This window comes from Lepisosteus oculatus, chromosome 22 (genome assembly GCF_040954835.1).
Source record: "Lepisosteus oculatus isolate fLepOcu1 chromosome 22, fLepOcu1.hap2, whole genome shotgun sequence".
Classification (NCBI taxonomy): domain Eukaryota; kingdom Metazoa; phylum Chordata; class Actinopteri; order Semionotiformes; family Lepisosteidae; genus Lepisosteus; species Lepisosteus oculatus.
In genome coordinates this window covers 11,336,140-11,362,903 of record NC_090717.1, presented here as the reverse complement: position 1 = coordinate 11,362,903, position 26,764 = coordinate 11,336,140, and the positions used below count along the sequence as shown (strand labels likewise).

General features: G+C 41.8%; 1 protein-coding gene across 7 annotated transcripts in view; it reads right to left on the bottom strand.

Moving 5' to 3' along the window:
• Positions 1–26,764, bottom strand: part of LOC102698045 (probable E3 ubiquitin-protein ligase HECTD4) — an 87,148-nt gene that overhangs the window by 37,152 nt on the left and 23,232 nt on the right. For 5 of the 7 annotated variants that reach the window (XM_069182296.1, XM_069182300.1, XM_069182295.1 and 2 more), the window contains exons 5-28: positions 25,205–25,313; positions 24,040–24,178; positions 23,106–23,276; positions 22,404–22,596; positions 20,981–21,142; positions 19,035–19,148; positions 18,425–18,565; positions 16,858–17,090; positions 16,477–16,619; positions 15,958–16,028; positions 12,431–12,536; positions 11,747–11,867; positions 10,930–11,058; positions 9,154–9,278; positions 7,914–8,067; positions 6,555–6,658; positions 5,749–5,953; positions 4,762–4,881; positions 4,362–4,466; positions 3,398–3,561; positions 2,398–2,643; positions 1,798–1,990; positions 1,050–1,154; positions 185–273 (exon numbers count right to left, since the gene is read on the bottom strand). In XM_069182296.1, the coding sequence (XP_069038397.1) occupies positions 185–273; positions 1,050–1,154; positions 1,798–1,990; positions 2,398–2,643; positions 3,398–3,561; positions 4,362–4,466; positions 4,762–4,881; positions 5,749–5,953; positions 6,555–6,658; positions 7,914–8,067; positions 9,154–9,278; positions 10,930–11,058; positions 11,747–11,867; positions 12,431–12,536; positions 15,958–16,028; positions 16,477–16,619; positions 16,858–17,090; positions 18,425–18,565; positions 19,035–19,148; positions 20,981–21,142; positions 22,404–22,596; positions 23,106–23,276; positions 24,040–24,178; positions 25,205–25,313 (3,442 nt within the window). The remainder of the gene's footprint in view (positions 1–184; positions 274–1,049; positions 1,155–1,797; positions 1,991–2,397; positions 2,644–3,397; positions 3,562–4,361; positions 4,467–4,761; positions 4,882–5,748; positions 5,954–6,554; positions 6,659–7,913; positions 8,068–9,153; positions 9,279–10,929; positions 11,059–11,746; positions 11,868–12,430; positions 12,537–15,957; positions 16,029–16,476; positions 16,620–16,857; positions 17,091–18,424; positions 18,566–19,034; positions 19,149–20,980; positions 21,143–22,403; positions 22,597–23,105; positions 23,277–24,039; positions 24,179–25,204; positions 25,314–26,764) is intronic. The other 2 variants (XM_069182297.1, XM_069182301.1) reach the window with 1 other exon arrangement.

Genomic DNA, 26,764 nt, shown 5'->3' with positions numbered 1-26,764 from the left:
GTCTCTATTTCACCAGCACTTAATGAACTGGGAAAAGGTATTAAACTGGTTCAGCTGGACCAAAAAACACATCAGTTGGGTAGCTAAGAGCTCAGGTGGGATGAGAATCTGCAGACACCACAGTTTTCCCAATGACAGGAGCTGCACTTCCCCAGATTGATGTAAACAGATGGTATCATCTTACCTCAGGGTTAGAACAACATTTTCCAAATCACTGCAATCAAATAGAACTTCCTTCAGGGAGCAAAGCAATTCCAATTCCTTCATCTTGTTCTGAATGAGAAAGGTTTAGAAATGTATAACGTCTTCAGAGAAGAATGACAGTGAAATACTGCCTTAAGGCCTCCTAACAATGTGCTGGACACAAAACATGAGAAAGAGCAACACTGTAAGCCAAGCAAACAAAACGCTAGAGGTGGACACTGCTCTAAATAACCTTTAGTTAAACTGTTATCCTACTATGCCTTTTATCAGAACAAAATAAATAGTTGTACAAGTTGTTCAAGCTGTTCTATTCCAAAGGAGTGTACATTTCTACTTTCCTTCTGGGAAACATTATCTAGAACAAGCAGCACTGACAGGAACAATGGTTTACAAGAGGTGTATACATAAATAATGTCAATGTTTTGCCACTATGTACCACACATACATTAATCGCACTGGCACTGTACTAAATATTAAATATTTTATGAACAAACGTAATCTATATTTCTGCTATTTTTGCTTTCTATTCAAAGTAAATAATTCTTAAAACGTGGCAAAACACATTAGAACCTCTGTCTCAGAGGATATGCGTATGGTCTTCACATTTGAAGTCCTATTGCAAGATTAGCTGCAATGAAGGGAGCTGAATTTATAAAAGATGTATAAAATTAAACTGAGCTGATAATGGGAGGTGCTGAAAACACAGAGACAGAAGATCCCAACTTTCGACACCTTCCAAAGGAGAAAAATTTTGCCTTCAGACGCTAAAGATTGAAGGAGCCTCAGTTTAGCTTCAACAGCACAGCAGGTATCTACCCAAGGGGCACCCCTAGGAGAGCTCTCACCTCAAAGAAGTGATAGTCGTGAAAGAAGGGGGCGTTGTTCTCCAGTTTTCCCTGCTGGGCCTCGTCCACCTCGCTCTGCCACTTCTGCTCCAGCTCAGCCACACTCTGAGGACACAGGCAAACATTCAGAGAACAAGCTGCGTTGTCAAGCAGTACACATGAGGACCCTGTGCACCTCAATCTCCCAAACTGTCATATCCTCAAATGGAGGTGTGCTATACTGGAGGAACAGAATCTTGTGCAATAAAAACATGGTCAGGTCCACATTTTGGAATCTTGCACAGGTGCAAAATTCTATATACACAGTCAGCCAGTATTAGATAAAGACTACTAGAAATTATTAACAACATACTTCAGTGCTTGCTGTGTCATTCCAGACAGAACATGTTTTGCCGTTATAGAAAATTTACTTCTTTTAGTGCAGAAGCTTTAGGCTGCATGACTGACAACAAAATGTGGTTTCTTGTGTGTTGCCAAAATGACCTCTCATTGAAGGAAATTTCACGGGCAAGCTATGGTAGGGTCAATTAAATACAAAGCTCACCATCACACTGCACTGCAAATACTAGCACTGAAGTGCAAGAGAAAGACCTGAGAAATTCTGTATTTTCACTGTAGGCCGCCTGTTCTTAAAGATTTATGATTTTTATTGCTTAACTGGAAAACGTTTCAAAGATGTGCATTCTTCAATATGTGTCTGAGGGGCACGTGTCGGTATTGAACTGGGAAATGAGCAGAGCTGTTTGACCTGCAACTGGCGCTCCATGGCATTGATCTTTTTGAAAGTCTCGGCCATGATCTTGCAGAGCAGGTCATACTCCTCGCCATGCTCCTCGCGGTACTGGAAGTTGACAAGAGACTGCAGGGCATCGATGAGGGTCAAATGCTTAATCACACAGGAGACGATCACCTCCTCCATCACATCTGGCTGGATTACTTCCCTGGGATGGGGGAAAACAGACAATACTCTGAAATTCAGCACAAAGGCCTAAACATACTTACTAAACATACCGGGTTTGGGCATGATGCTTTGCCATCTAATCAATAAAACACAAAAGGGTGGTTTCCTGGTTTGTACTGCGCGGTGAAGCTGTTTGGGAGATACGGACAGATAAAGAAGTGGGTAGACTCCACATGGCCTCATGAGGCGTCTTCACTGTGGCCAACTCCACAGGGGCAACCAGGACAGCACCTAGTTTGCTGTGGACCCAAAGCAGCAGCTCTCTCGTTTTGTAAAATTCTTCACAGTAAAATGTTTTTTTTTTGTTTTACTCCAAGCTAGGTTTAAAGAACTTTACTCTGAAACTCGGACTGGAACATAAACAAAGCGGAGCGAGCAGGAATTTACTTGATGCTGGGCCTGAACTGTGGGCGCGCGCGACCCGATATCTCCCGAAGACGGCCCATGATGCCCGGAGGCAGGCGGATGCGTGGCAAGTCGAAGTGGCCCCCCGAGAGGGGCCCCAGTGGGGGGATCAGGATGTCAGAGGGGTAGGTGAACTCGCGGTCCTCCTCGATGGTCAGGGGCAGCGGGGAGGGGCTGGGGGTCAGAGCCGGGGAGATGGCTCCATTGGCCTCCACCTGCCACTGGCACCTGGAAACGCCAACAGAAGAATCTCATCAGGAACTTTACCTGTCGAAATATACAGCAAGCTAAATTTCTTTTTACCAAAAAACAAGGAGTGGTGGTTTAAGAAATTAGGACATAATTGGGATCACAGAAACATAGTGAAGGATAAAGTCTGTTCTGGAGAGGCAGGAAAGACAGAAGAGGGGGAGATGTAGCACTAAATATCAAAAGGAGTAGTCCTGTTTAGGAAGTAAACCTAGAGGAATTATGAATCTCTGAATCTGTGCATGTCAGACTCATTTTCAAACATTCTAAAGGTATAGTGTTATAATTCAATACTAAATTTATATATTAATTTAAAGTGCCAATAGAAACTCTACATCCCGTTAAAATGTTTCACTTTTCTTTGCCTTATAGCCTGTAATTTTTTTTCATTAATCTACAAATTAAAAACATAAAATGAAATAAGTTTGATCGGATAAGTGTCCAACCATCTTGTAATAGCAGTCCTAAATCAGCTCAGGTGTAACTGATGGCCTTTAAAAAGCACACAACACATTGGCTTCCTTCAAGGCTGGATGAGATCTTGGGATCAATACGCTACTAACTATCCAACAGGCTAGACTGGCCTCCTCTCATCCATGACCTTTCCTATGTTTTTAAATGATCTACAGTATGAAGCTGCAGTGACAGCAGCAGGCACACAGTGTAGAGAAGCTCTGCAAAGCCAAGGTGCCGGGTGTTGTGAATGCTCCGCCCTGCGGCCGGGCGCTCGGACCTCTGCAGCAGCTTGGAGCACAGCAGGTCCTGGCAGGCCTCCTCCTCCCGGGTGATCTCCGGCCCGCTGTAGAGAATGCGCAGCATGGAGCAGGCCAGGACGGACAGCCCCAGGGCCAGGTCCGCCAGGAACGGGAGGCCACCGGACACGTCTTCCGAGGACTCCTGCAAGGACACAACACTCAGCCACCGCGGCACCTCCAGCCAAGGAGTCCAGGACTGGCACGCGCACCGTGAGCTTGACCGCAACACACAGCCTCACCAGATCTAACAGGAACTGCTCTTCCAAACCGGGAGGGTTCACTGGAGCTGCTCTCATCATTCACTGCGGCGAGCAGTGCTTTGTATTTGATCGAGTTAAAAAAAACTTAGTTCAAGTAGGCAGCTGCGTCAGCACGCGTAGGCTATGAAGGAACAAGTAAAGGTTTTTCACACCCGAAGAAGGCTCTACAGCCGAAATGCGTTTCTTTACTTCTCTTTTCAGCATGGAATAAACCTTTACTTGTTACTTAGTTTGTTACAGTCTTATATTGGATTCAAACCAGTAAATAAAATATGAAAGCATGGGGTTGGAGTTTGGAGGTTTATTTTAATAAAGCATCATCCAAGCAACCGACCGATGGCTTTATTTGATTGCAGTCTTATGTAGCCAGGCTAACACCTTCACAGACTTTATATAAAAGGCTACAATGATGTTCACCATTGTTTGAAAAGACATAAGAGGTACATCAGTGTAATGCACAATAGTTGTCATAGCTGAAGAGTTATGTTGTAAGACTAAAATCACCATTAATACTTGATATGTGAAAAGGGGTTAAAAAGCATTATATGACTTTATGACTAAACCTGTTACTGTGAAATTGTCTTTATGAAGGTCTTTAAAAAATAAGACTGCATTAAAGGAGACAGTTCAAAGTACTGATCAAAGTGAAGTCTGTTTTCTGAAATTCCAAGGGGATGATTACCTGGGCTCTGACGGTACAAGAGAAGCCCCACATGGCTTTATCTGGAGTGTTGTGTTCCCTGCCGCTTCTCATCTCAAATGAAAAAGTGACCGTATCTCCCTCAACCTGACAACAGAGACATGTCTGAAATACATGCAGCAATATTTCACAAACCACTGTCACAAGTAATTTAACCCAGTTTGTTAACATCATTCTTCCCTGGAAGAAAAAAGAATATTAGAAAAACATTTCTTTATACTGACAAGGTGGGATCCTCAGATCAAGCAGCTACTAATAACCAAAGTAGCAAGATGACCTCCTCATTCTTGGAGCTTAAATCTGTCGCTGTATGTAATAAAGAATCAATTTTGGGTAAATCACATGCTTTAATATGGAGCTGAAATCAATCAATTTTCTCTACCTTGACTAAGTCTTTGGGCCACCCTGTGCCCAAGACACTGCGGCTTCCATATCCAAGAGTGTTTCCACCATATTCCGCAACTTTTCTGCTGTTGGTGTTCGGGCCTGCATAGATCACCAGCTAAGGACAAGGAAAGTCAAGTCATTCTTAGTCAAGCCATGAAGAAAGAAGTCCATGTGCCTTTCTACTGTAAGACTTTTCTGAAATAAATTGCTGCTTCTGGAACAATACTAGATCAAATGACAGCTGTGATAAAAAACTACGTCAGCTTCAGTCTGCAGTCACAGCAGTCAATTTACACATACATTTAGGTATAAGGTAAATCTTAATTGATACATACAGGACACTGAATGTTTTATCATCTTATACTCAAATTGTGCAACTATGAACTTCGGAAGCAACAATAACAGGTTAGATTATTTTTCTGTCAGTAGCTATTTATCTCACCATAAAAGGAGAAAATATTCTGCCTGAATGTTTTTATGTGGAAAGCTCAAAGTCCATATCACTTAAATTCTTATGCAAGAGACTTAAAATGAATCAGGTATCTTGCAATCTCTGTCTCTCAACATGATCTTTTCAAAGTGTACATTATTGACTCCAGTGGGCAATCTTCACAAGGTTAGGTTATATTTAATCTGCTGCAGTTTTGGAAAAGAAACACATTGAAATCTTGAAGAACTGGGCTTAACTCTAGTTAACTAGATCAACTGTGGAGGTTACCACAATGCAAGATCCCCAGAACAACGAACACAATCCTTTTCAGAACCACTTGAAATATGAATCTCAATTCCACTGCAGATTACATTACAGTACAGCATATTCAGCACGTGAGTATCAATCCATCTCCTCTCCGGATCACAAGTGGACGTCTGGTGGAATGTGTAACCAGATCGGAAGCCATTCTGCTGAAGGCGATGTGCTCCAGCTGGTGCGTCCCGGGCCAGGAAACGCAAACACGGGGAGGCGTGGCGACCGCGTGCTCACCTTGTCGTAGTCGTACTGCGAGGAGCAGCGGGGGTCGAAGCGCAGGTAGAGGCAGCGCGCCCCAGGGATGTGCACCGTCTCCTTGAACTTGTAGTTGTCCCTGACGGGGTGGACGGTCTCCACGGTCTTGCCCGCTGCCCAGGGGGCGGGGATCTTAAGGCCTGTGAGAAAGCCGGGCTCCTCCCGTTCCTCCAGGATATGAAAGCTGAGCAGACAGGTGTGCCAAATTACTCAGCACCTCATTGTGGGTCAGGGAACAGAATTGCACTTAGAGCTGGCAAACCTTTCATGAAAAGATGTGGAAGTGCCTTCTGGTAACAAACTACCCCAGTGGGGATAAAAACCCACCTTCAACAGCCTGGCAAACTCTACAGATCAAAAGCCATCTTCCAATCACCCTCACCCCTCATCTCTCTCCCGCCATCAAAGGAGCAAAAACACAAACCACAGCGCAAGAATACAGATCCCCAAAAACACTGCTAGAGGTTCAACACCCAAAACAACTACAGTCAGCTCTTGAGCAAAACAAGAGCCTTTTCTAACACCACACACACTCTTATATAAATTTTATTCTTTAAAAGTCTTAAACTTTGTGGTATCATTTGCAGTTTAACTCGCACTGCTTGTTAAACGTTAGCATTAAAATAGTTATGCGTTGTCTCAAAATCATTCCATTAAATTGAAACAGGTTGGCACAGAACGACAGGTCAAGCTTTCACATTATGAAAATGGGAGGCATCAGGCCGAATCAGATTTAGGGACCCCCACACACGGGATACCACCCGGACACTTGCAAGCATGCTGACCTGTCGTCCGCAACGGGCAGCTTGGCGCTGTGCAGCGTGGCTCCCCCAGGCTGTGGGGATGGGTCCGAGAACAGTGGGGCCTGCGTCTTCAACAGGAGGGCCGTCTGCAGCACACAAACACGGGAGTCACCGACCTCAAACCCCCTCACACCTCGCGCTGCTCCGATCGGAAAATAAGGTCTAAATCAGCTTGTTGGGACGTGTGTTCTTCACTTGTGCTTGACTGAATTGAAGACATTTACAAAGGCAGATGATACCAGCTACAAGCAGATTCAGCATGAAAATCCATGTGGACAACCGGCACTTGATTGATAGAAACTGGTCATCAGGACAGCTACAAAAGGGGAGGGCTATCAGCCCAATCTAGCCCATTTGGTACTAGTTGATACCTTTTCGGTACTGGTCAATAACCTTTTATTTTTAGGGACAATTCTCATACTCCCCATGATAGTACTGTCTTGAGTATCTTCTTCAGTGTTAAATCTCCTTTAATACCCACTGGCAGTCAAGATGACTTTGGAATATTGTAAAAATGTTCTCAGGCTCTCTGAAATGATCGTTTATTTTCAATATATACTGTATTACAGAGTATGAATTGTTTTGAACATTATGTATTTAGATAATATTTATATACACAATTTGTAGTAATGCTGTTAATTTATAGGTACTCCTTTTCATACACTAATTCATAAATACCGAAATGTCTTTTCATTTTCTTTGCTAAATCAACTTGGCTAAAGCTGCCTCCGAATTTGTTCAAACTAAAAAAAAAACACAAAAATGATCTACATAATATAAAAGAATTAGAAAGAAATACTGCATGATCCCTCGGAGTCAGGTACAATATAGAGGGCCTCTTAATTTACAAATGTTACCAGCTGGCAGGAACCTAACTGTTCATAAAGAACAGCACACATAAAAGAATCAGTCTTAAAACTAAAATGCCAACTAAAACAGTGTTAAGAGTTGGAATGAAAACCTGCAGTGTGCAGACATGCTGGCCCTCCAGACCCATTATACCACCCTAACCCTGTTTTTGAAAGTACAAAGCTGGTATTTTAATTAAGTTAATAATTGTAGTTATCAATGAACTTAGAACCTACATTAGTAAGACGTAAGTGTTATAGGGTTATACGTGTTTCAGTGTCACAACACTAATTGACATTTGTGCCAACAGGTCAGAAAGCGAGGTGTTTCTTGGGAGGAGGAAAATCCTGGAATGTGCTCTGTTTAACAGCCAATGCTGGCATGAGCAGGATATATATGGGAGCAGTTAACCAATTGGCTAGTGCAGGCAGCTGGCGGTGGTTTCCGAGTTCAGCGCTGTGAAAGCTGGCAGCTTGTGTGGCGACGACCCACCTGGCTGGTGTAGAGGACCAGCTGGACCAGCTGTGGCATCAGCGCGTCGGCCAGGATGAGGGTCTGGAGGTTGGGATGCATCAGGGAGGTCAGCAGAACTGGCAGCAGGTGCCCAAGCATGGTGGCCTTGGTCACCTGCTCCAGACCTTTCAGCCTACGAAAAGACACACATGAACTGTCTGTCACTGGAGTACTGTCAGTACGAACCAGCTGGTATAGATGCTTCCATGGCCATCTGTGGAGAGGATGCCACCAACTTTATCACTGGCACTGTGACCAGGGCCAGCCTAGGAGAAGCCAGGAGACAGGTCATTAAAAGGTTCAGGGAAAACTGCATGTTCAGGTGAAGGGAATGGCTTTGTTATAAGAAGGGGTGAAGCCTTGTCTGCCCACATCTCACCATGAGCTAGTTACTGAGCCTTCAGCTCAGACAAAACCAATGGCCTTATCAATGACTGGGCACTCCTCTGTACTATAAACTGTTTTGGACTGAAGCGGCTACTTCTGTCATCAGAGACTGACTGATCCAGGAGCTTATGATCACTGTTTTACAACAATGCAGCATGAAGCGCAGGCATAAAGGACTTTTAAAGATTTAAAATGAAACAATTATTTTAAAGCAAGTGATTGCTGTGGAGCCTTACACCAGCTAAAATACACGTACAATTCCCAATTGATACACAAATAAGCCAAGCAATGGAAAGACAATTCACAACTTTTTTTCCCCCCCCATAAAAAGGAGTTTTCTCAGAGTTCTGTACTGTACTGGGATATTGAGGTTCATGTTCACACTGAGGTTCATGTTAAAAATAATTGCTCTTATAAAGCACTGTTTGCCCCAGAGGATCCTGAGGCACATACATGTTACATATAGGAGGTGACCCACACCACTGAAATGCAGCCCCTACCTGAAACACAGCAGCTACACAACAGGTAAGGAGAAGCAAGAAAACCTGCTCTAACTGAACAGAACTATTTACAAAAATAAGGAGCACAGGTGTTAACACACATCTCAAGGGGGGAGACAGATACTAAGGAAAGGAATCACTACAATTGTCACCACCTGATGTGTAATTTGAAAATTAGAACAGACTCTGTAATCATATAACAGTCCCTATGACATGCAGGCTCCAGAAGAAGGATAAAGTGAGAGCAAAACTGCCTTGGGTGACTGAAAGAGATGAGACAGTTGTTACTCTGTTTCTGTTTTTAAATGCAGCTTCAGGAAAGACTGGATTACCTGCTCTCCCTGTCCTGAATATCACTGTTGATCAGAGCTGTAGTGACCTGCTGAAGTGTCTCCAGGACTTCATCGCATCCTACTAGGATCTTGGTGGCAAGAGACAAAATGCTGGTTTGAAGTTCCTAGGCAGAGAAGATTTAAAAACAAGTTCATAATTTCAAACTATACTGGAATTACAAAAAAGTAGGGCACTTTTTTGCTGCACAGTCTAAGGGGAAAAAAGATTTAAGCTAGCGTTGCTGAGTAAGTGGGGAGGAATGCCACTTTCACAGAAAGATTAGTGTGACAGAAACTTATGTCACTGAATTTTTACTGCACTTGGGAAATGTGTACAAGACAAAGTAAATCAAACAGTAGGGCTGTGGCAAAGAACGTGCCAAGTCACAAAATGGGGAAAATGGGCATCTATAATTAGCAAGAGAATGATAATTAAGGAAAATAATGCAACATTAGTAATAAGATAATAGTGCTTATAAAAAGATTTTTTTCCATCCCCATCTGTATTGTATAAGTAATTTTATATAAAGGACAGGATATAGGCAGGCATTATTATAACTGCTATTACAGCTGACCTGTCAATAGACACAAAAGGGCTTCCTTCTGTAAATAGACTCAATGGGTGTCAATAATGTGATATACTACCAGTGAATAGTGGAAAAAGTGCACATTCTCAAAATGGTGTTAGACAGGGTTGGGGATTCTGAATTTTGCCTTCTTATTTGTAAGCCTTGAAAAAGGCTAATATAAAGGTCATTGTGGGTTCCAATGTGTACAGAACCCCTAGGATAGGGTCTGTCACAATCCTATAAGAATTTACTTTCTTTTTATATGTAGCATACCTTGTTAATTAAACAATAAATAATACAACATAAAACAGCAAATAAATACAGGACGGACAAGCTCAAGTACACAAATCATACACATTATAGCAGGCTCTGCAACAATTATTCCTTGTAACTGGGATACAGACATACGAATTTAACTACATAATCAACATTAAAATGTATGTTTCAATACAAATATTGATTATGTAGGACATGCAGTGGATTTATTCATTCTCTGCCACTGCATATAAACATCTGAAGATTAAATTGGTATTACATATGGTTTTTACATGTATACATTAAAATATGTATTAATTTTAAAACTTTTAAAAGTATTTCAAACTGTAGCCATCTACGGTTTTAACGACATATTTTCCTCAAAGGGGCAATCTGAATCTTTAATTGAAATGCATATATTATAAATATATAATATATGAATGATATTATTCTTCGGATCCTTCGGATGAGACGTAAAACCGAGGTCCTGACTCTCTGTGGTCATTAAAAATCCCAGGGCGCTTCTCGAAAAGAGTAGGGGTGTAACCCCGGTGTCCTGGCCAAATTTCCAATTGGCCCTTACTAATCATGGCCTCCTAATAATCCCCCTCTATGAATTGGCTACATTACTCTGCTCTCCTCCCCACTGATAGCTGATGTGTGGTGAGCGTTCTGGCGCACTATGGCTGCCGTCGCATCATCCAGGTGGATGCTACACATTGGTGGTGGTGGAGGGGAGTCCCCATTACCTGTAAAGCGCTTTGAGTGGAGTGTCCAGAAAAGCGCTATATAAGTGTAAGCAATTATTATTATTATTATATATAAAATACATAAGGCCTGAGTCACAACCTTTATGCACATGCAGCACACTCATTCTCCCACACTGCCTCGCAGACGCAGAGCTGCACAGACAGAGAAGCGGAGCAGAATGGGTATTAAAGGGGATGTTTACCTGTACCTTCATTGTCTCCCCCTGCAGGGAGCTGTCACTGTCATCGTTCTCGTCGGGCCGGATCAGAACCGTGTTGCTCAGGAGGTGGTTCTGAACTGCCATGAGGTAACACAGGCTGGGGGAGGCTACCTGAAACACAAGAGAGCCGCAAAGAGGAGCTCGAGTCAGCTGCCTCCCAGACTAGACCTCCCCTGGACAGGAAGAGTGTCGGGGATCCATGTGCCATGACAACCTGGCACAAGATGACAGCAAATCAGACCTATCAACGGAATATGTCACTGTAGGAGCAGATCTTTCTATAGGTCTTCACTCATGGTGACTGGTGACTTTTCCACGCACAGTTGAGTACACACTGCTGTATGTTTAACGGTTCTGTAGAGCCGCTGTCATCAGGCGCAGTTAGGATCTTATCTGTGATGAGACACTATCAAAGCCATAATTTGTCTATCCTTTTAAAGTATAAAACTGTAAATATTTTATATATTAGTTCAGTGTTGTTATTCCTAACAAGATGTGAACCCACCACATCTCAAGAAATAAGAAAGTAAAGTTCTACTGTGATGTCCCATTAGGGAGGCAAACACCTACAGTAGCTTTAGGACATTTTTTCTTTGAAAAGGTGCGCACAGTTAAGCAGATGTTCAAGGTTAACAAGCCCAACAATGCAAATGAATCTTATAAAAAAAATTTGGTCTCATGTATTCATGCTTACACAGACAAATGTGGCCCCTACACTTTTACCTTTAAGAAAATCCAACATTTTCAGTCACGAAAGACGCTGATAGAACTGAAACCATCTGGGTGGTGTATTACTCACTGGCACTGTGGAAAGCAGCTTTTGGAAGTCATCCTTAGAGACTGTTTGGCACTTGGTGATAAGAATACAGGACTCTCGAACCACGGTTTTCAGGATATAGTGAAGCAATTCATCATTCAGCCTGCCAGGCAGAAAAAGAGTGGAAGACAAACTGATCAGTGTGGATCAGAACGCATTTATAATATGAGAAGTACTTAACTACTCTGTGTTATTGTCATTGTATACCCCAACACGAGAGGGACAGAACTTATAGTACTGTAGGCCAGGGGGCTACACAGTGAAGATGCTCTTGTAGCACACAGGCGGAGCTCAGTGATCCAGACTAACCCCAGACTGAGTCAAATCACTAGCTAACTGTGACTGGGATTAGGCTGTCCAGGGCTCTCAGGCCTTGGACGACCTGTGATGACACCAGTGTGACATGCTTCATCCCTCCTATACATGCTAACTCTCTGTGGAGCTGCAACATGGCAAGTGCCAAACAGCTCTGCACCTGGGCACGATGGACACATCTGCCCGTTCCTTCTGCCCTGCTTGAGTGTGCAAGTCCCGGCTGCAGAGTCAGCCCTAAAACAACTGGCAGTTCCATGATGGAGATGAAAATATAACTGGCGATTCTATTAAAAACGACAGCAGGCTCTCAGAAAAAGCAAATTCAACGCATTTAAGCTTTTTTTTTCTTACCTATAATGTTCATCATCCTCACTCCCAAACCTGCTCTTCTGAAGCTGGTCTGCCAGGTGGGTGAGGATCACATCTCGGAGCTGTGACAGGCCGTCGTTTCGCTCACCTGAAAACACACATGACTGCCTTTCTCATTCAAGAACACCTGCGCAGGGCTACCTCACATCTAACAAAAGAAAACAGCATCAGCTATTAAGGTAAGACCCTTTAAAAAATCATATAATTTAACCAACAAATGCAGATGTGCCATGATGCTTTATTGAATTTCTTCTGGGAATGAGCATATTTTAAAATGTCTTAATCTTTCAGTTTATTTTAATATGGCCTGACCCAATTTCTTCTCTCTGAGTTTAAGTTGAAGAATGAAGACAGTCTTATTATCCCCTTGATCATTGCTTCATCATTCATTTCTTTGATTTGACTGTACTAACTGTATTTAATAGTGAATCCCCTTTTACAGACATAAGATGTATTAAATAATTGGGTGACCTTTTCTCCCAATACTAGACTCTCCAAGGTCAATTCTCAATGTTGGGTTCTTTTATCTTTTATCTTAACAAAATGGTCAAAAGGAGCTTCAGCAGATGCTTGGAAATTCAGGCAAACACCTGAAACAAACATGGACATGAAAATGAACCTAGACTACGAGAAGATCACGTTACATTAATCACCACTTTTAATAATGACTTCTAATAATAATAATAATTGCATATTTTAAATATTAAGAATACATTTACAATCAGTGGACAACAGCAACACAATAAAGACCAGGCTGAAACAGGAGGACAACTAGATCATATGGTATTAAAAAACAGCTCTCCTACCACATGGCACCACCCCTGCTTTTAAGTAATGAGACTAATTAATGACTTCTCTACAGCGGACAATGTTGGTATCAACATGCCTGAGCTCTACATCTGACAAACAAAGAGAAACAGTTTTGTGACCAGTTTCAACACTTCAGTGTCCCTGTGCAAATATAACAATAATACTGTGTAACACTGAGCTAATAAAACAAGGTGCCCTGAGCCATGCCAAACAGCATCTCTAATCAAGGGTCCTGTGTCTTCAGCTATAAAAGGCTTGGGGACTGCACAGCCATGTTTAGGAGGGATTCCAAGTACATGATCAGAATTACACTGGCTACAGTATCTCCTTGGACAAGAGGAAGAAAAATACAATAGCTAAATTTAATCTGCCCTGCTAGGAGTAGCAGTGAAACATTGAGGAATGGAATACAACATTTTGCTGATTATATTTTTATGGTAACATTTTGGGGATAAGATTTTTATGGTGATTTTGCAATAGAAATAACCGTCCTTATCAGATTTCCATCATTAAATTTCAATGAGGGGCCATGTTCACTCTGTATATTGAACTGCGGCTTAGAAATATTTTCAGGAGATATCATATCTGGCACTGTAAACAGAATAAAGAGTGTGTAAAACACAAACAGCATTAAGCAAATACATATATAACCACAAGCACAATTCCTTATTACTGAAAATATGCAAAGACAAAGAAAACAATATTAACAAGATTAACCTTGGATGTGAGCCTTCTGCTTTATACAAAGGTTGACGTGTGGTTTAAATCAATGATGTGTTATTTTATTCAAAAGGTCCTGCAACACTTTCCATTTAAGTTATGTGGTTGTAACCTAATGTTCTCAGCATCCACACAGCCCATATGGCTTTAATGATTTTCATATCAGGGATCTGTCAGGCCACAATGTCTTTGTGAAGGTCTTATCAAGCTTTTATGTTTCAAATAGGGGTTCAGTACTTTGGCAGTGTGCTTATGTTGAAATCGGATGCCCAATGAAACATGTTCCAGAGGGAAAGGCATGGTGGATCAGAACCTGCCTGGACCTCTTGGCAGTCAAGGTAACTTAGATTTTAAGTTAGCCTTGACTTTAAACAAGCTGATGTTGATTACTGCCAAACAGCTCAAACCTGGACTCTTCTATAAGGATCACTTTTTTCATCTTATAAGTGTAGTGTTCCAAGCAGCTGCACAGCCATTAAGATCATGGTGCTCTAAAGGTTTTCTTTCTGTTCTTGAAAAAACATTAACACCTGTACTTACAGTACTATAATATCTGTCACATAATACATCACATTTAGAAAGTTTGAATTTTCTTCCACGACCACATTCACTGGCAACAGTACTAGCTTTCTTTAAACTTTTATTTCCTTCCCAGGAGCCAGTGTGGTCACTATGAATTTCAAACTAAAAACACATCACAGCCTGTACTTACACTTCCATTTAAAAGTCTTCAGAGCCTTCCTATGGTGTCCCATTTTGTGAAAATGCAAAATAAGGCATACACATTTTTTTAAACTCAATGTCAAAACTGAAATGCTCACACTGAAAACACCCAAGGATACAGAGTGTCTTTCCTAGTGGCTGTTGCCCTCACCAGTGTGCTTTGGCTGCTCTGTCTGGAGGAACAGCCTGGCCTAACCAGTGTCAGGGTGGTACACTACACCTTCCATTTCTTAGTGCTGTGTAAACTGAGCTCCTAGGGATATTCAGTCCTCAATATTTTTTTAACCCTTCTGTTGATCTGTGCTTTTCCATGACTTTATCCTTGACTTTTAGAGTCTTCATGGTTGAGTCTTTGCCTGAAACTCACTACCTGATAAAGGAACTTGTCAGAAATGTCGTATTCTGAAATAGTAAGAGCCATTATTATTGGACACAGAGGCCTCTTAGCTAATTCTCTCATCTTATTAACCTACAGGAAAGGGCTAGAAAACTTATGCAATCATTTTTTCCATTTTCCCCATCTCTTTACTTTTTTGTTTTAATGCTTTGAATGTTTGATGTAGGCTGTGCATATAAAGTAATATTAATTGCTACTTCAAAAGGTCATGACTGCAAGCTTTAAAGTATCAAAATTAGAAAATACTTTCGCAGGGTACTTAAGGGTTTGTCTAGCACCATCAGACCAGTTGCAAGCTGTCCATAGGGAAGCTCTCACCTCCGTCTCAAAGGAACAAACTGACAGCTTGGAGAGGGAGCTCAACTGTGGTATTTTCCTACATCAAGGAAAAACGCATGTTTGGAAGCAAGCCACAACCTGTCCTAGAAGATGAACAATGGAAATCCTTCTTTTCTTACTCCAAGTGCAGCTAAAAAAACCAAGATAAACCCTTTCTTTCACATCTGTCAAAAGATAATTCTCTTTAACAATTGGTATTCATGGCCAAACTTCTCCCAACTTTCGAATCACCTTCCTGATGACTCTTCAGCCTTATAAACATTGAATTATACACAGCTGTGATATACTGAGACCTGTTTATGTGTAAATAAACAGAATTAACCTTTTACTGGCACTGTACTAGAATTCTCAGATGAAATTAACTCGACCCAGTATTGGCAAACCAAGTACAGCTGGTCCATTTCACAACTTTATATTCTATATCCTCTTTTTCCATAATTATTTCTAACAATCAACTGCTTTGTTGTGAGCTGGCAGATAAACAGACTGCATTTTCATTTCCTTTACCACGTTTGCTTACCTTCTGTCAAGACCAACTTCAAGAGGTTATTAAGCTCTGCCTCCCCGGGATACAAGGTGTTTAATCCAGAACTGAAACAAAACAAAATCAATTTTTTGCATCAACATTTTTTGCAAAGTTAATTTTTCATGTAATATCCAGTTTGGAGTTGCTTGGTGTTTATTCACATTTTGGCCTACAGTAAAGACTCCTGTGCTGCATGAGGTCAATCAGGGCAGACATGCCATGCACACAGACAGGTCTCATTCCTTCATATGGCTTCACACGTTTATTAGATTTGGTAAAAAATAAGAAAACTATGGAACCATTTGCAGACTTTTTTTCTGGGTTAACAGCTGGTTTATAATACACATTTGTACTTTTTCACTCAACACAGAATCTCTAATTGTGTAAGGAAACTAAGAGTGTAAATAAGGTCCACATCATCAGTTTTTCTTACATTCTTATGTGGGTTCAGAGCTTGTAGAATTACTGGGTGGTGGAGGCCTAGGTGTGATGTCATGAATTTGTGTCCATTACCTGATTGCAAGGCACACCTCCTTCTGTATTTCAGCACCAATCTGATCAATTGGGGCCATTAGCAACTGCCAGAGCAGCAGTCCGGCACGACGTACCATCTCCTGATTCTGCTCTGTCTGAGGACTGAAGAACCTGAAGACCACCTAGGCAGAGAGTGAGATGAAATGTGCAGACACTATTTGGTAATAATTAAAATGCTCAATACCTTTACAAGCAATTCACAGCTCGAACAGGATTGAAGGCAGGGATTTAAAACAGGAATGCAAAAAGAATATGGTGGAGGCTGGTCCGGACGGGAAACCCACACTCGTGGTCGGGAAAGCAAAAAATGTCCAACAAGACATTGTTTAAACACATTTCACTTCTGCGGCTTGCTCATACCTGAAACACGACCAGAATGCAGCGGATTATGCAGGTGTCTCCATTCACCATGGCCTTCTCCATGATGTCACAGATGCTGCTGAAATGCTGTGCTTCTATTGGATGCTGCTTTCCCAGGAATGTGCTGATTGCTATGTTGCTGCTGGCAGCCAGGACATTCAGCTGGTGGATACACATGGCACCCACATGGTGCAGTAGCTGGTTGATCACATCGCTGGTGTGCACTGCCTCTTCTGGAGGACATGGGGGGGAAGACCCAGAGTAAAGACAGGAGGACTTTGAGAACATACTCATGTAAAGGTAAAGAGGTAAAGAGACATCATCATGTAAGAAAGAGAAAAAAGACAAAAATCCCTGATGATTGTAGCAACAGCAAAGGAGTGAAACCGTTACACGATAATTTTTCTCATGCCGCTACCAAATAGTCTTTTTCACAGTCCATTCGCTGTTTAAAGACCCAGAGATTGTAAGATATTATTTCTCATAACCCTCATATTTGTTTTCAAGCATGAGATGACATGCAATTTTAAACCTTCAGTGCTGCAGAGGAGTTGAATCTCCAAGAACAAATTAAATGCTACACTTCATGCAGATTTCATGAATTAAAAGTGGAATATGGAAAAAATGGCAAAAGACTGCAAACCTGAAAACTAAAATTACATTAAGATTAAGGTATGCTTTTACTGAACACTCAACACTTTAATTTAAGATTTGATGCTTGTAGATAATAGTCAATGCCCACATATTCATTACTCCTGTTGCTTTCACCTACCATCCTCAAGAGTCAATAGCTGTTCTCATTTGGACAACTGCACATTCAATTCATTATAATTTAGTCTAAGTCTTCACTGAAGACATCTGCTGCAAATAATACAGTTTACGACCATCCTTATCAGGACCAGACCACATCAATCACACACATGAAGTACAGAGGTACAAATAAGCACAAACGTCTATGACACAATGCAGAAAGGAAACTAAAGACTGCCACAATATTTTTTTTTTCCTGGACAGAAATGTACAGTACTGGAAATGAGAAAAACAGACACCAACCAATAGCAATATTCTTGTTTCAGACTCATTGACATTCTACATTTAATTTACCTTTCAGATTCAGGTACAAATATAATTCGATAGCACTCTTTAACCGAGTAGTTTGCTGGAGAAATGACACTACCTACATATATTAGGTCCAGCAATTATGTGATACTATTTACTCACATAAGGAGGACACACTGCAATGTAACTTTTACATCAAAGCTGCTTTCAAATCGACTGTTAAGATGGTTGTTTAATTCTTAATGACTTTACTTACAGGTAAATCCATAAATATATCATTGTCCATATTATTTTTCTTAATTTATACTGTCAACGGAATTTTAAAGTTCTCAGAAGAAAATAGCAAAGTAACACAGCAACCCTCAGCAGTTTTTGCTCTCTGGGGAGGTTATACTTTACAACAAGGCTACAGTGACTTGAAAGCTGAAGCAGCGTGGCAGGCAGATGGATGTGGAGTACAGGGCTACGTGTAAGGAGTCTGTACTCGCCTTACTGCTGTTCACCTCACCTTTGGGTTCTTTGATGATGTGGCTCACACCCAGCCTCTGGCAGACATGATGGAAAGCCTGGTTCCCTGGATTCGACCACTGGTCCATGTAATCGCTGGAGCAAGTCCAGATCAGGTTGTTCAGCGCATCATAGCAGGCACCTGGACAGCAGAAACATGGCTTCAGAGAACGAAGCTCCCCGGTGGAATATTCTGACCAGTGCCAACCTGCAAAAAGTCTTCTGCCTGGGTGCTACAGTCACAGGACCTGCTGCCCAGTCTTTGTTTAAATACAAGCAGTTTCACAGTTTCAACAGCATAAAAAAAATGTTATTTTAAAAAACATTTATCTTCTCCCATGAACAAATCCAACATCTGAAAGCATTCAGTACAATCCATTTCCACAGTGGCACATCATGTCATTTGTTTAATTGAATAACTCATTGAAAACCACACTGAATAACTACACTGACAAAAACATCAAAAAGATTCCCTGAGGAGCATTTTAGGTAGGAATATAATGCTTGTTAGCCACATAACATTTAAGTTATCATCTTGTTTCCAGAACAACTGCATTGACGGGCAGGTCAGAGGCTGTGGCCTCGGTCCTTACAGTCAGTGTATACCTTACCCAGTCCGGGCACCAGGGCTCCCCGACCCAGAGAGCTTCCTGCTGCATCGATGAGGTCAGCGCGGCTGGTGAACTGGCCATCAGCAATGCTGAACACCAGACTAGAGGAAAGGACTGACGTGAGAGAAGAAAGCCATGAATTTTACACAGTCGTCAAGATGAATTTGTACAATTCCAGTGTCTGGTCAAAAGTCCACTACATGCCCAAAGCACAATACGAAGGAAATATTAAACAGAAGTCTTTTACCCAGTGTATTTGTAAGTCTATTATTGCAAGCACAGCCTGAAGAGTGTATTTTTCATTAATTTACAAATATATTTCCAATATCTCTTCTTATATCACATGGAACACCTCTTTTTCTAACCATAGCGATTTGTAAGCTTCTGGTTTTTCACCAAACGCAGGCAGTGTATCGTTATGTTACAGACAACGGTGGCCAATGAACTGATGGTATAATGTGGTATGTACAGCTGTTTCTGCAATATTAAAGAAAAAATGAATATGAGTTTAGGGAATAGGTTGAAAAAAGTGAGGCAATTAAACAGGGACCTGGGACACAAAACACTGTAAGAAATGTGACAAGCACCCTGACTGTATGGACTTACTAGACATGGAAAGATGAAAGCACAGGCACTAACTGCAATGCTGAGAACAAATGAAGCCTAAAATAGGGTAAAAGGTGATGGCAGATATAGTGCAAATATGTCAATCCCACATGTAAGCAGAAGCTATTAATATAACAGCAGAGAAAACACAAAGGATGTTTTATATTTAGCAATGGTATTTAGTTGCATCACACAACAGAGTAACAAACGTCCCTGAGCTGTCAACTTTAGAATAACAGGTACATATACTTATTCCTTAACCATGCACTGATCCGTAAGCCTAATTCATTTAATTAAACTCAATTATTTATGCCTGTTAAGACATACAGTACCTTTTCCACCTTTGTAACATATTTAGGCTTTTAATTCTGAGCAAGTGCTTAGTAAGCACAGATCTGCATACACTTCTTGCAAATGACAAGACTAATGATCGGGATAAAAAGAGTTAGGTTTATAACAATATTACATAATCTTTGTAACATTTTATTATTTTATTTTATTCCTAGTTGGCAAATTAGTTAGCTGGCTAATTTCTCTGTCATTGAGGGTCTATAAGCCACCCTTTCTAGATCTGAACAACAATACTGTATTTGAGATGTCAGTCCCACTAGACAGCTTAATGTCTTTATCATCACATTCACATTTTCCATGCAGTGTTGCCTCAATCGAATGATTTTTAATCCTTTGGGATGTGCCACTAGCTTGAATGCATTATGACAACTAGATTGTAAACTGCTCTTAATGAGAACAGTGGAGATGAATGTAGTAAGGCGAGCTCTGGCCAGAATACCCTGATTGTTTGGAAAAGCACAAGACCCTTGACTGAATGCTGAAGAAAAGGAGCCATAGAACCTGTCTGTGCATGGTGAGAAACCTACCAATATGATCAAAAAGCATGAAGTGTCTGTCCCTGAAACTCAAGGTTTGGACTCTGCTTCTCAAGAAGCCTATGAAATCCCACCAACCCCACCAACACTGTGAAGCAGTGCCAACTGTGGGTTTTCTTCAGTGATTACAGTTCATCTAAGACCAAGACAGAATCTACTCCAGGAAGTATCAACTGCTTTGTTTCATTTTTGAAACCTAATCCCATGACACTATTAAGCAGACAGGGAAGAAAACTCAAATAGGACTCGTGTTACTACTTCTGTATCACACAGTAGTGCCCAGGTCTGTACTGTTACTAATGTATAGCCCAATTCTGTCAGTTTATTTTAATTGCATTGTTAGCATCTCATAATGGAGGATACAGTTCAGTTAAAAAATCACTTCATAACATATAAAAAGCATTTAAAATGAATTTTAAATGATTGAATTTCAATACAATAATTTACTCTTACTCTTCAGAGACGACAGCCCACTGGTGCCCCCGAACAGGGAACGAGTGGCGGAGCTCCCAGACACCCCTGGGGGAGAGACCAGCATGACCAGGTAGGTGCCACAGGTGTACATGGGGGTCTTGCGCAGGGTCTTCAGCGGAAGCCCACAGCTGGTGTTCACAGCTGGGGGCAAACAGAATACAACACCCAGAGGCTTGTCAGAAACACAGACCTGTGGAAACTGGCAGTCAACGTATTTATAGATGTGCGTCACACATTTAAAGAGATAATTTCCACAAATCTTATGAACGGATTTGAAGAAGGCTGTATTACTGTCATGTCTTTCATGATGATAGTTCTCCAAGTCCTCTAAGTAAACCATACTTGCACTGGTCTCTGGTGTCTAATTTATAGCTTTTAGGGCAAAATGATCATATTTCAGATTTTTCGCATGCACATATCTGCATTTCCGAACAAAAAACTCCAAGAATTATTCCTGTCTCTCTCTCGTCATTTTAAATTATTGATCAAATTAAGCACCAGCACAATCACCTCCTAATTTCATGTTCTTGCTTGAAATGGATGTGCTGACAGCAGTGTCACAGACTGATTAAAATATCCCACAACACAGCCTTTCCTCAGAGGCTGCAATTTTCCCCCTGAGTACTCTCAAGAAGCCTCCTTCACTTCAGAGCCGTGCAGAATGAATCAAGAAAATATCCTATAGCTTGCCACCGGGGGTCAATGTCGAATTTAAGGCAAGCCAAGAAACATAGGAGTTTAACAACTCCTCGTTAGTATAGTGGTAAGTATCCCCCTATCACGCGGGAGACCGGGGTTCGATTCCCCGACGGGGAGAAAGACTTTTAGCGAATGTGTGGTGAGCGTTCTGGCGCACTACGGCTGCCGTCGCATCATCCAGGTGGATGCTGCACATTGGTGGTGGTGGAGGGGAGTCCCCATTACCTGTAAAGCGCTTTGAGTGGAGTGTCCAGAAAAGCGCTATATAAGTGTAAGCAATTATTATTATATACAAGAATATACAAGCATTCTGAGGGTCTTCTACGGCATGGCCCAAGACAGCATTTTCTTATCGAATCCGGTGAGGCCTATAAGAGCTGCTACAATATGCTGCTGATTGCAACAGTTAGATGAAAGTCATCACTGCAGAGAAGGAAGCAGGTCTAACACTGAGCTTCTCACTGATTCGTAATGAGGATCCATCAGGTATGCAAATGGAAGCTGGAAAGCCACAAAAGCTCAGGACTGGGATGCTTGTGTCCACCTTGAGCTCAGCAGCTCGAACACCCCCTTGGGTAACGTTCAAGAGCCTCTAACCCCATGAAACACATTCCCCACGCTAAGCTGACTTGACAGAGGAGGGAGAGGGGGAGCTGGCGCCACGCGGCCAGTCTGTGGGGGGCACGGCCGCTGCCACGCCTACCGGACTGCTCCTCCTTGAGCGTGTTGGTGATGGTGGAGCCGGTGAGCGCGGCCAGCGTCGCCGAGTGGGACGCCCTGAAGCGAGACATGCGGCTCAGCAGCAGCTCGTTCAGGCACTTGGAAGACTCCCCCTCCTTCCTCATCAGGATGGTCCTCTCTTGCAGGACCCCGGCAGAACACGTGCCATTCTGCGTCTGTGGGAGGAGAAATACATCATGCAAAATCTTCTAAATAATGAGCTAAGGCATGACACCTAAGGTACATTTTGGAAAAAAACACCAAATAAAGCACTACAAAAAGAACATTTCTAATGGGAAATTAACTTTCAAGTTAAGATGCAGATCAGCTAAAGGTGCATATTGTTCACCTTCATACACTGTACTGGACCAAGAGGACATTAAGAAAAACATTAAAATCAAACACACTCTGCAGTATAAATCTACAGGGGTAAAATGCAGCAGTAAGAAAAAATAAAATCCCCTGATAAGTTCCCTCTTTCTACTTATTAATTTCCTCAACAAGAATCTTTATTGAATTGTAATGTAAATTGTAGTTTAAATATGTGTTCATGCATGCCACCGCATTAAAAAAACAAAACCTGAATAATCACCGAAAGCAAGCAAACACGTACAGTTATGGCAAGTGACTCATATAATAACTCATCACTGACATAACACGCTGACATCAATGAAAGCAGAAATACCGCTAGCTCAAACACGTCCATGAACACCGAGTGTCCTTTGTGTGTCTTCTCATTGAGGCTTGCTGGGGACCAGATCCAGTACACATAGGTGCCATCAGAACAGAGGTGCACCGTGGTCATGCTGCTGCCAACAGGGAAGTGATTTGCGGGCATTGGGACAATCTGGCACACCTGCAGAAACACAAGAGAACACAACCCTGTCTCCAATGACATCGGCAACACCCCAGGCAAACCAAACTGAATCCAAATGAAGATTTCTGCTACTGTCCAGGAAAAAAAGTAAAATCTTTAGTGTGATACTACTCTTTAATTCTGAACAAAAACTACTAGTTTAGTCAATATCTCAAGATTACTGAACACCTTATTATAGTCACAAGATGCACATGAAATGTGAAAATACTGCGTGGTAGGAGGTGTGACCAGAACATATACTAGGAGGCCAGCAAAGTATGTATCCTTCTCCAGTCTGCCACACGGACTTTAACAGCCTTCAGGTCTTACAACATGCTCTGGTGTATTTACAGTGCTCAGGTCTCAATTTAGGAAAAGGTGCTATCTTATGAGTTAAGGCCTTCAAAACCAGCTGCTTTTTTACTAATCACCTGGTATTTTAAAAATGACAAACTATAAAATAGCCAGCAAAAAAGCAATAGAGACCAGGATAGGAAAGCAAAAGGGTTAGACAAAGCAATAACTTATAGTCTCAATTTAAAAATCTTATCCTTAATGAAAATATGTTGAAAGATTCATCTACAACAATGCAAAACCTAGCCTAAATGCAATTCAGAAAGTCTAAGGTGGCGTAATGGCAGAGGTGATCCCTACAAGCTTTCAGAATTGCTCGTAGACCAGCGAGACGAGGTCTGAGAAGTGTCACAGCGCCACCTGTCATTTTCACTCTCCTGATGGGCAGGTGACATCAGGTGACTCGTACCTGAAGGCTGAAGGGGTCAATGACCTGGAAGAGGTAATGAGGTTTGCTATCGAAGGAGGCGGGCCGGTGCAGGAGTCTGCCGCTGCCGAACGCTATCCAGCCGGGTTCCAGCTCCTCATTCCGACAGTACACGAAACCCCTGAGGGACAAGTTCGGGATTAACACAAGGACACAAGGATGGGATCCTCTGAGATTGAGTCTTTCACAAAAAGTAATGTGAAGAGGCCTTCTTGAATACGTTAGCATGGAGCTGCTTGTTTTATTCAACCTGTTTTATTACACCTGTTCCTGAATATAAATAACAGGAAGACATGGAAACGCAACACCCAATAGCACAGTTCTTCCAACTATTATCATCTTCTTCCAATGTGGAATTCTGTTTTTCTCCAGATCCACATCCATTCGAAATTACAATTTGGTTCCTTATTTCTCAGCTCACTGCAATGACTCCTGCACCCATCCAGGGAGAACGAGGCAGGGCAGACAAGTTCCTGCAGCCCAGTTACTCATGACAGCTGTTCATCTTTGGGCACCCTGCGAGCGCTACAGTGCCTCACAGGTGAGTTAGCCTGAACTGGAGGAGCGGATGTGTTGTCAATGACATCACTGCAAGCTGACAAGTGCAATGCCAACCAGTCCCAAGCCTGTCCCTGGCAGTGCTCACCCAATCATGTGCCACACTTCGTGAATCCAGGCCAAAGGAAACTAGCGATTGCAGCCTCTTTTTACAGTTAAAAAGGTTCTCTTGACTTTTTTGTCAACTCAGCCTTATGATGGCATGGATGAGATGAACAGCCAAGCCCAGCTATTTTAATCAAAAATTTCACATGTTTGCAAAACATGATTGGAAGCGTGTCTACCCAAACTTCATTTGCCAAAAAGACTGAACACATTTTGCAATACTTCTGGTCCACCAATTATTTTCAGTACACAAAAGAGTGAGTCCCAATTAGGGTATTTTGAAGCTCTACCGTAAATCTTACCGTGATAAAAAGAAAGCATCTTCAATAACCGTAAAAGTGTAAGATATCCCAACACATTTCTGAAGCAAGAGTCCTGGCTAGTTGGTCAGCAGATAATTTGTTGCTTTTATGTAAATGGTTGTGAATTAATATTTATAGGGTCTCCAGATTCCTTCATTTCTATAAATAAAGCATTGCATTACCTTAGAGTCCCATGAAGCCCTGAGCCAAGCTTGCTGATTCCCTTTCCAAATGAGTTTGTCGTATAAAGATACAGCCCATCGGTGGCAAGACACCGCCCCAAATCTGCATCTGCAAAGACAACGACAGGACACGACCACAATGCCTGAAATAAAATGGATTGTGTTGACTAATTTACTGCTCTGGGATTATCAGGCATTGACCATTGGTCACCCCACAGCAGATGTTCATTGTATTATCTGTCAGGAAAATCTTTGGGCCAAGATTTCAAGTAATGAGTTTAATTATGTGATGACTACAGTGGCGAAAATAGTGAATTTTCTGGTTGCTCGAGCTGTGTTGACATACCGGCAGTTTCAAACCCTGCACCGAGCCTGAGATTAGAGAATTCAGCAGGGAAAAGTAAGGCCAAGAATCACAATATATGGTAAAATGTGTATATTAATTCATTAATTTTAGATATTATTTCATGTTAAATTGTTATTAATCGAAATTGAAATATGGCTATTATTGACATTAAAATGTCAATGGAATGCATATCCATATAAAAAGTGCTTGCCCCTCTGAATGGTTGTCACAGAGCCTTCTGATTAAAACTAATCTCTTGTTAAGAGATATAACTCTTGATCTAGCGAGCTCTTACTTACATCATTTATGCAAGATGCTGAAACAAAGCCTGTCCACTCATTTAGGGAGGTCTACAGCCTATGCACAGCAGGCAGACAGAATCTGTATTGCACATACTAAACTGTCTATGCTTCTGATAAATGAGCCCCCCACAGTGACTGCTCCCACTAAACCTGGTATCCTGGGACCCATCAGTCCTCCCACTTGCCCCCGAGCCGTCACTGTCCAGACCTGGCTCTGGAGACAAGTGCCTCCTCTCTCCCGCCCTGATCCCGCCACACAGCAGCCCCCTGAAGAGTCTTCCACAGCAGGGTCAGCACACTGCTGGGCCCCAGGTGCTGAACAGGCTGCCCGCGTCAGCCAGTTACTCAAATCACCATCTTACTGCGGCTGAACCATGCCGTCCTAGCTTGTTCATCACCGCACAATACCAAAAATGAATTATGACCATTTTTACACATTCTGCTCCTTTCCAAAACAAGTGCAAGAACTCAAGAAAAACAATGGACCTATGATGCTTGGCTTAGCAGAAACAATGTTCTGGCTGCAAGGAGTCCAACACAGAAGTGCTTGGATGGTATCTGCTGAAGCTGTGTGAAGAACACGGTTTTTAAATTGATCTATTCTGTTCAAGTGGAAAACGTTTTGATTTGCAGCACCACCTTATCATCACACATCGCCACTACAAAAAACAGATGTATACCAATAAGGGATAAAGACTTTCTAAAGCAGGAAAACATAAGATGAGCTATTTAGAAGATTATGGAACCGAGAGCACATTAGCATAAAACTGAACTACTTTCCCTGCTTGGCAGAAATCATCCTAACAGGCTATTTCTAGGATTAATGCTTCTTCCCTTAACACCTGAAAAACATTACTTTTAAAAAAAGCTAAAAGGAAAAAACATATTGCTGGATAAGAAACATCGATAAAC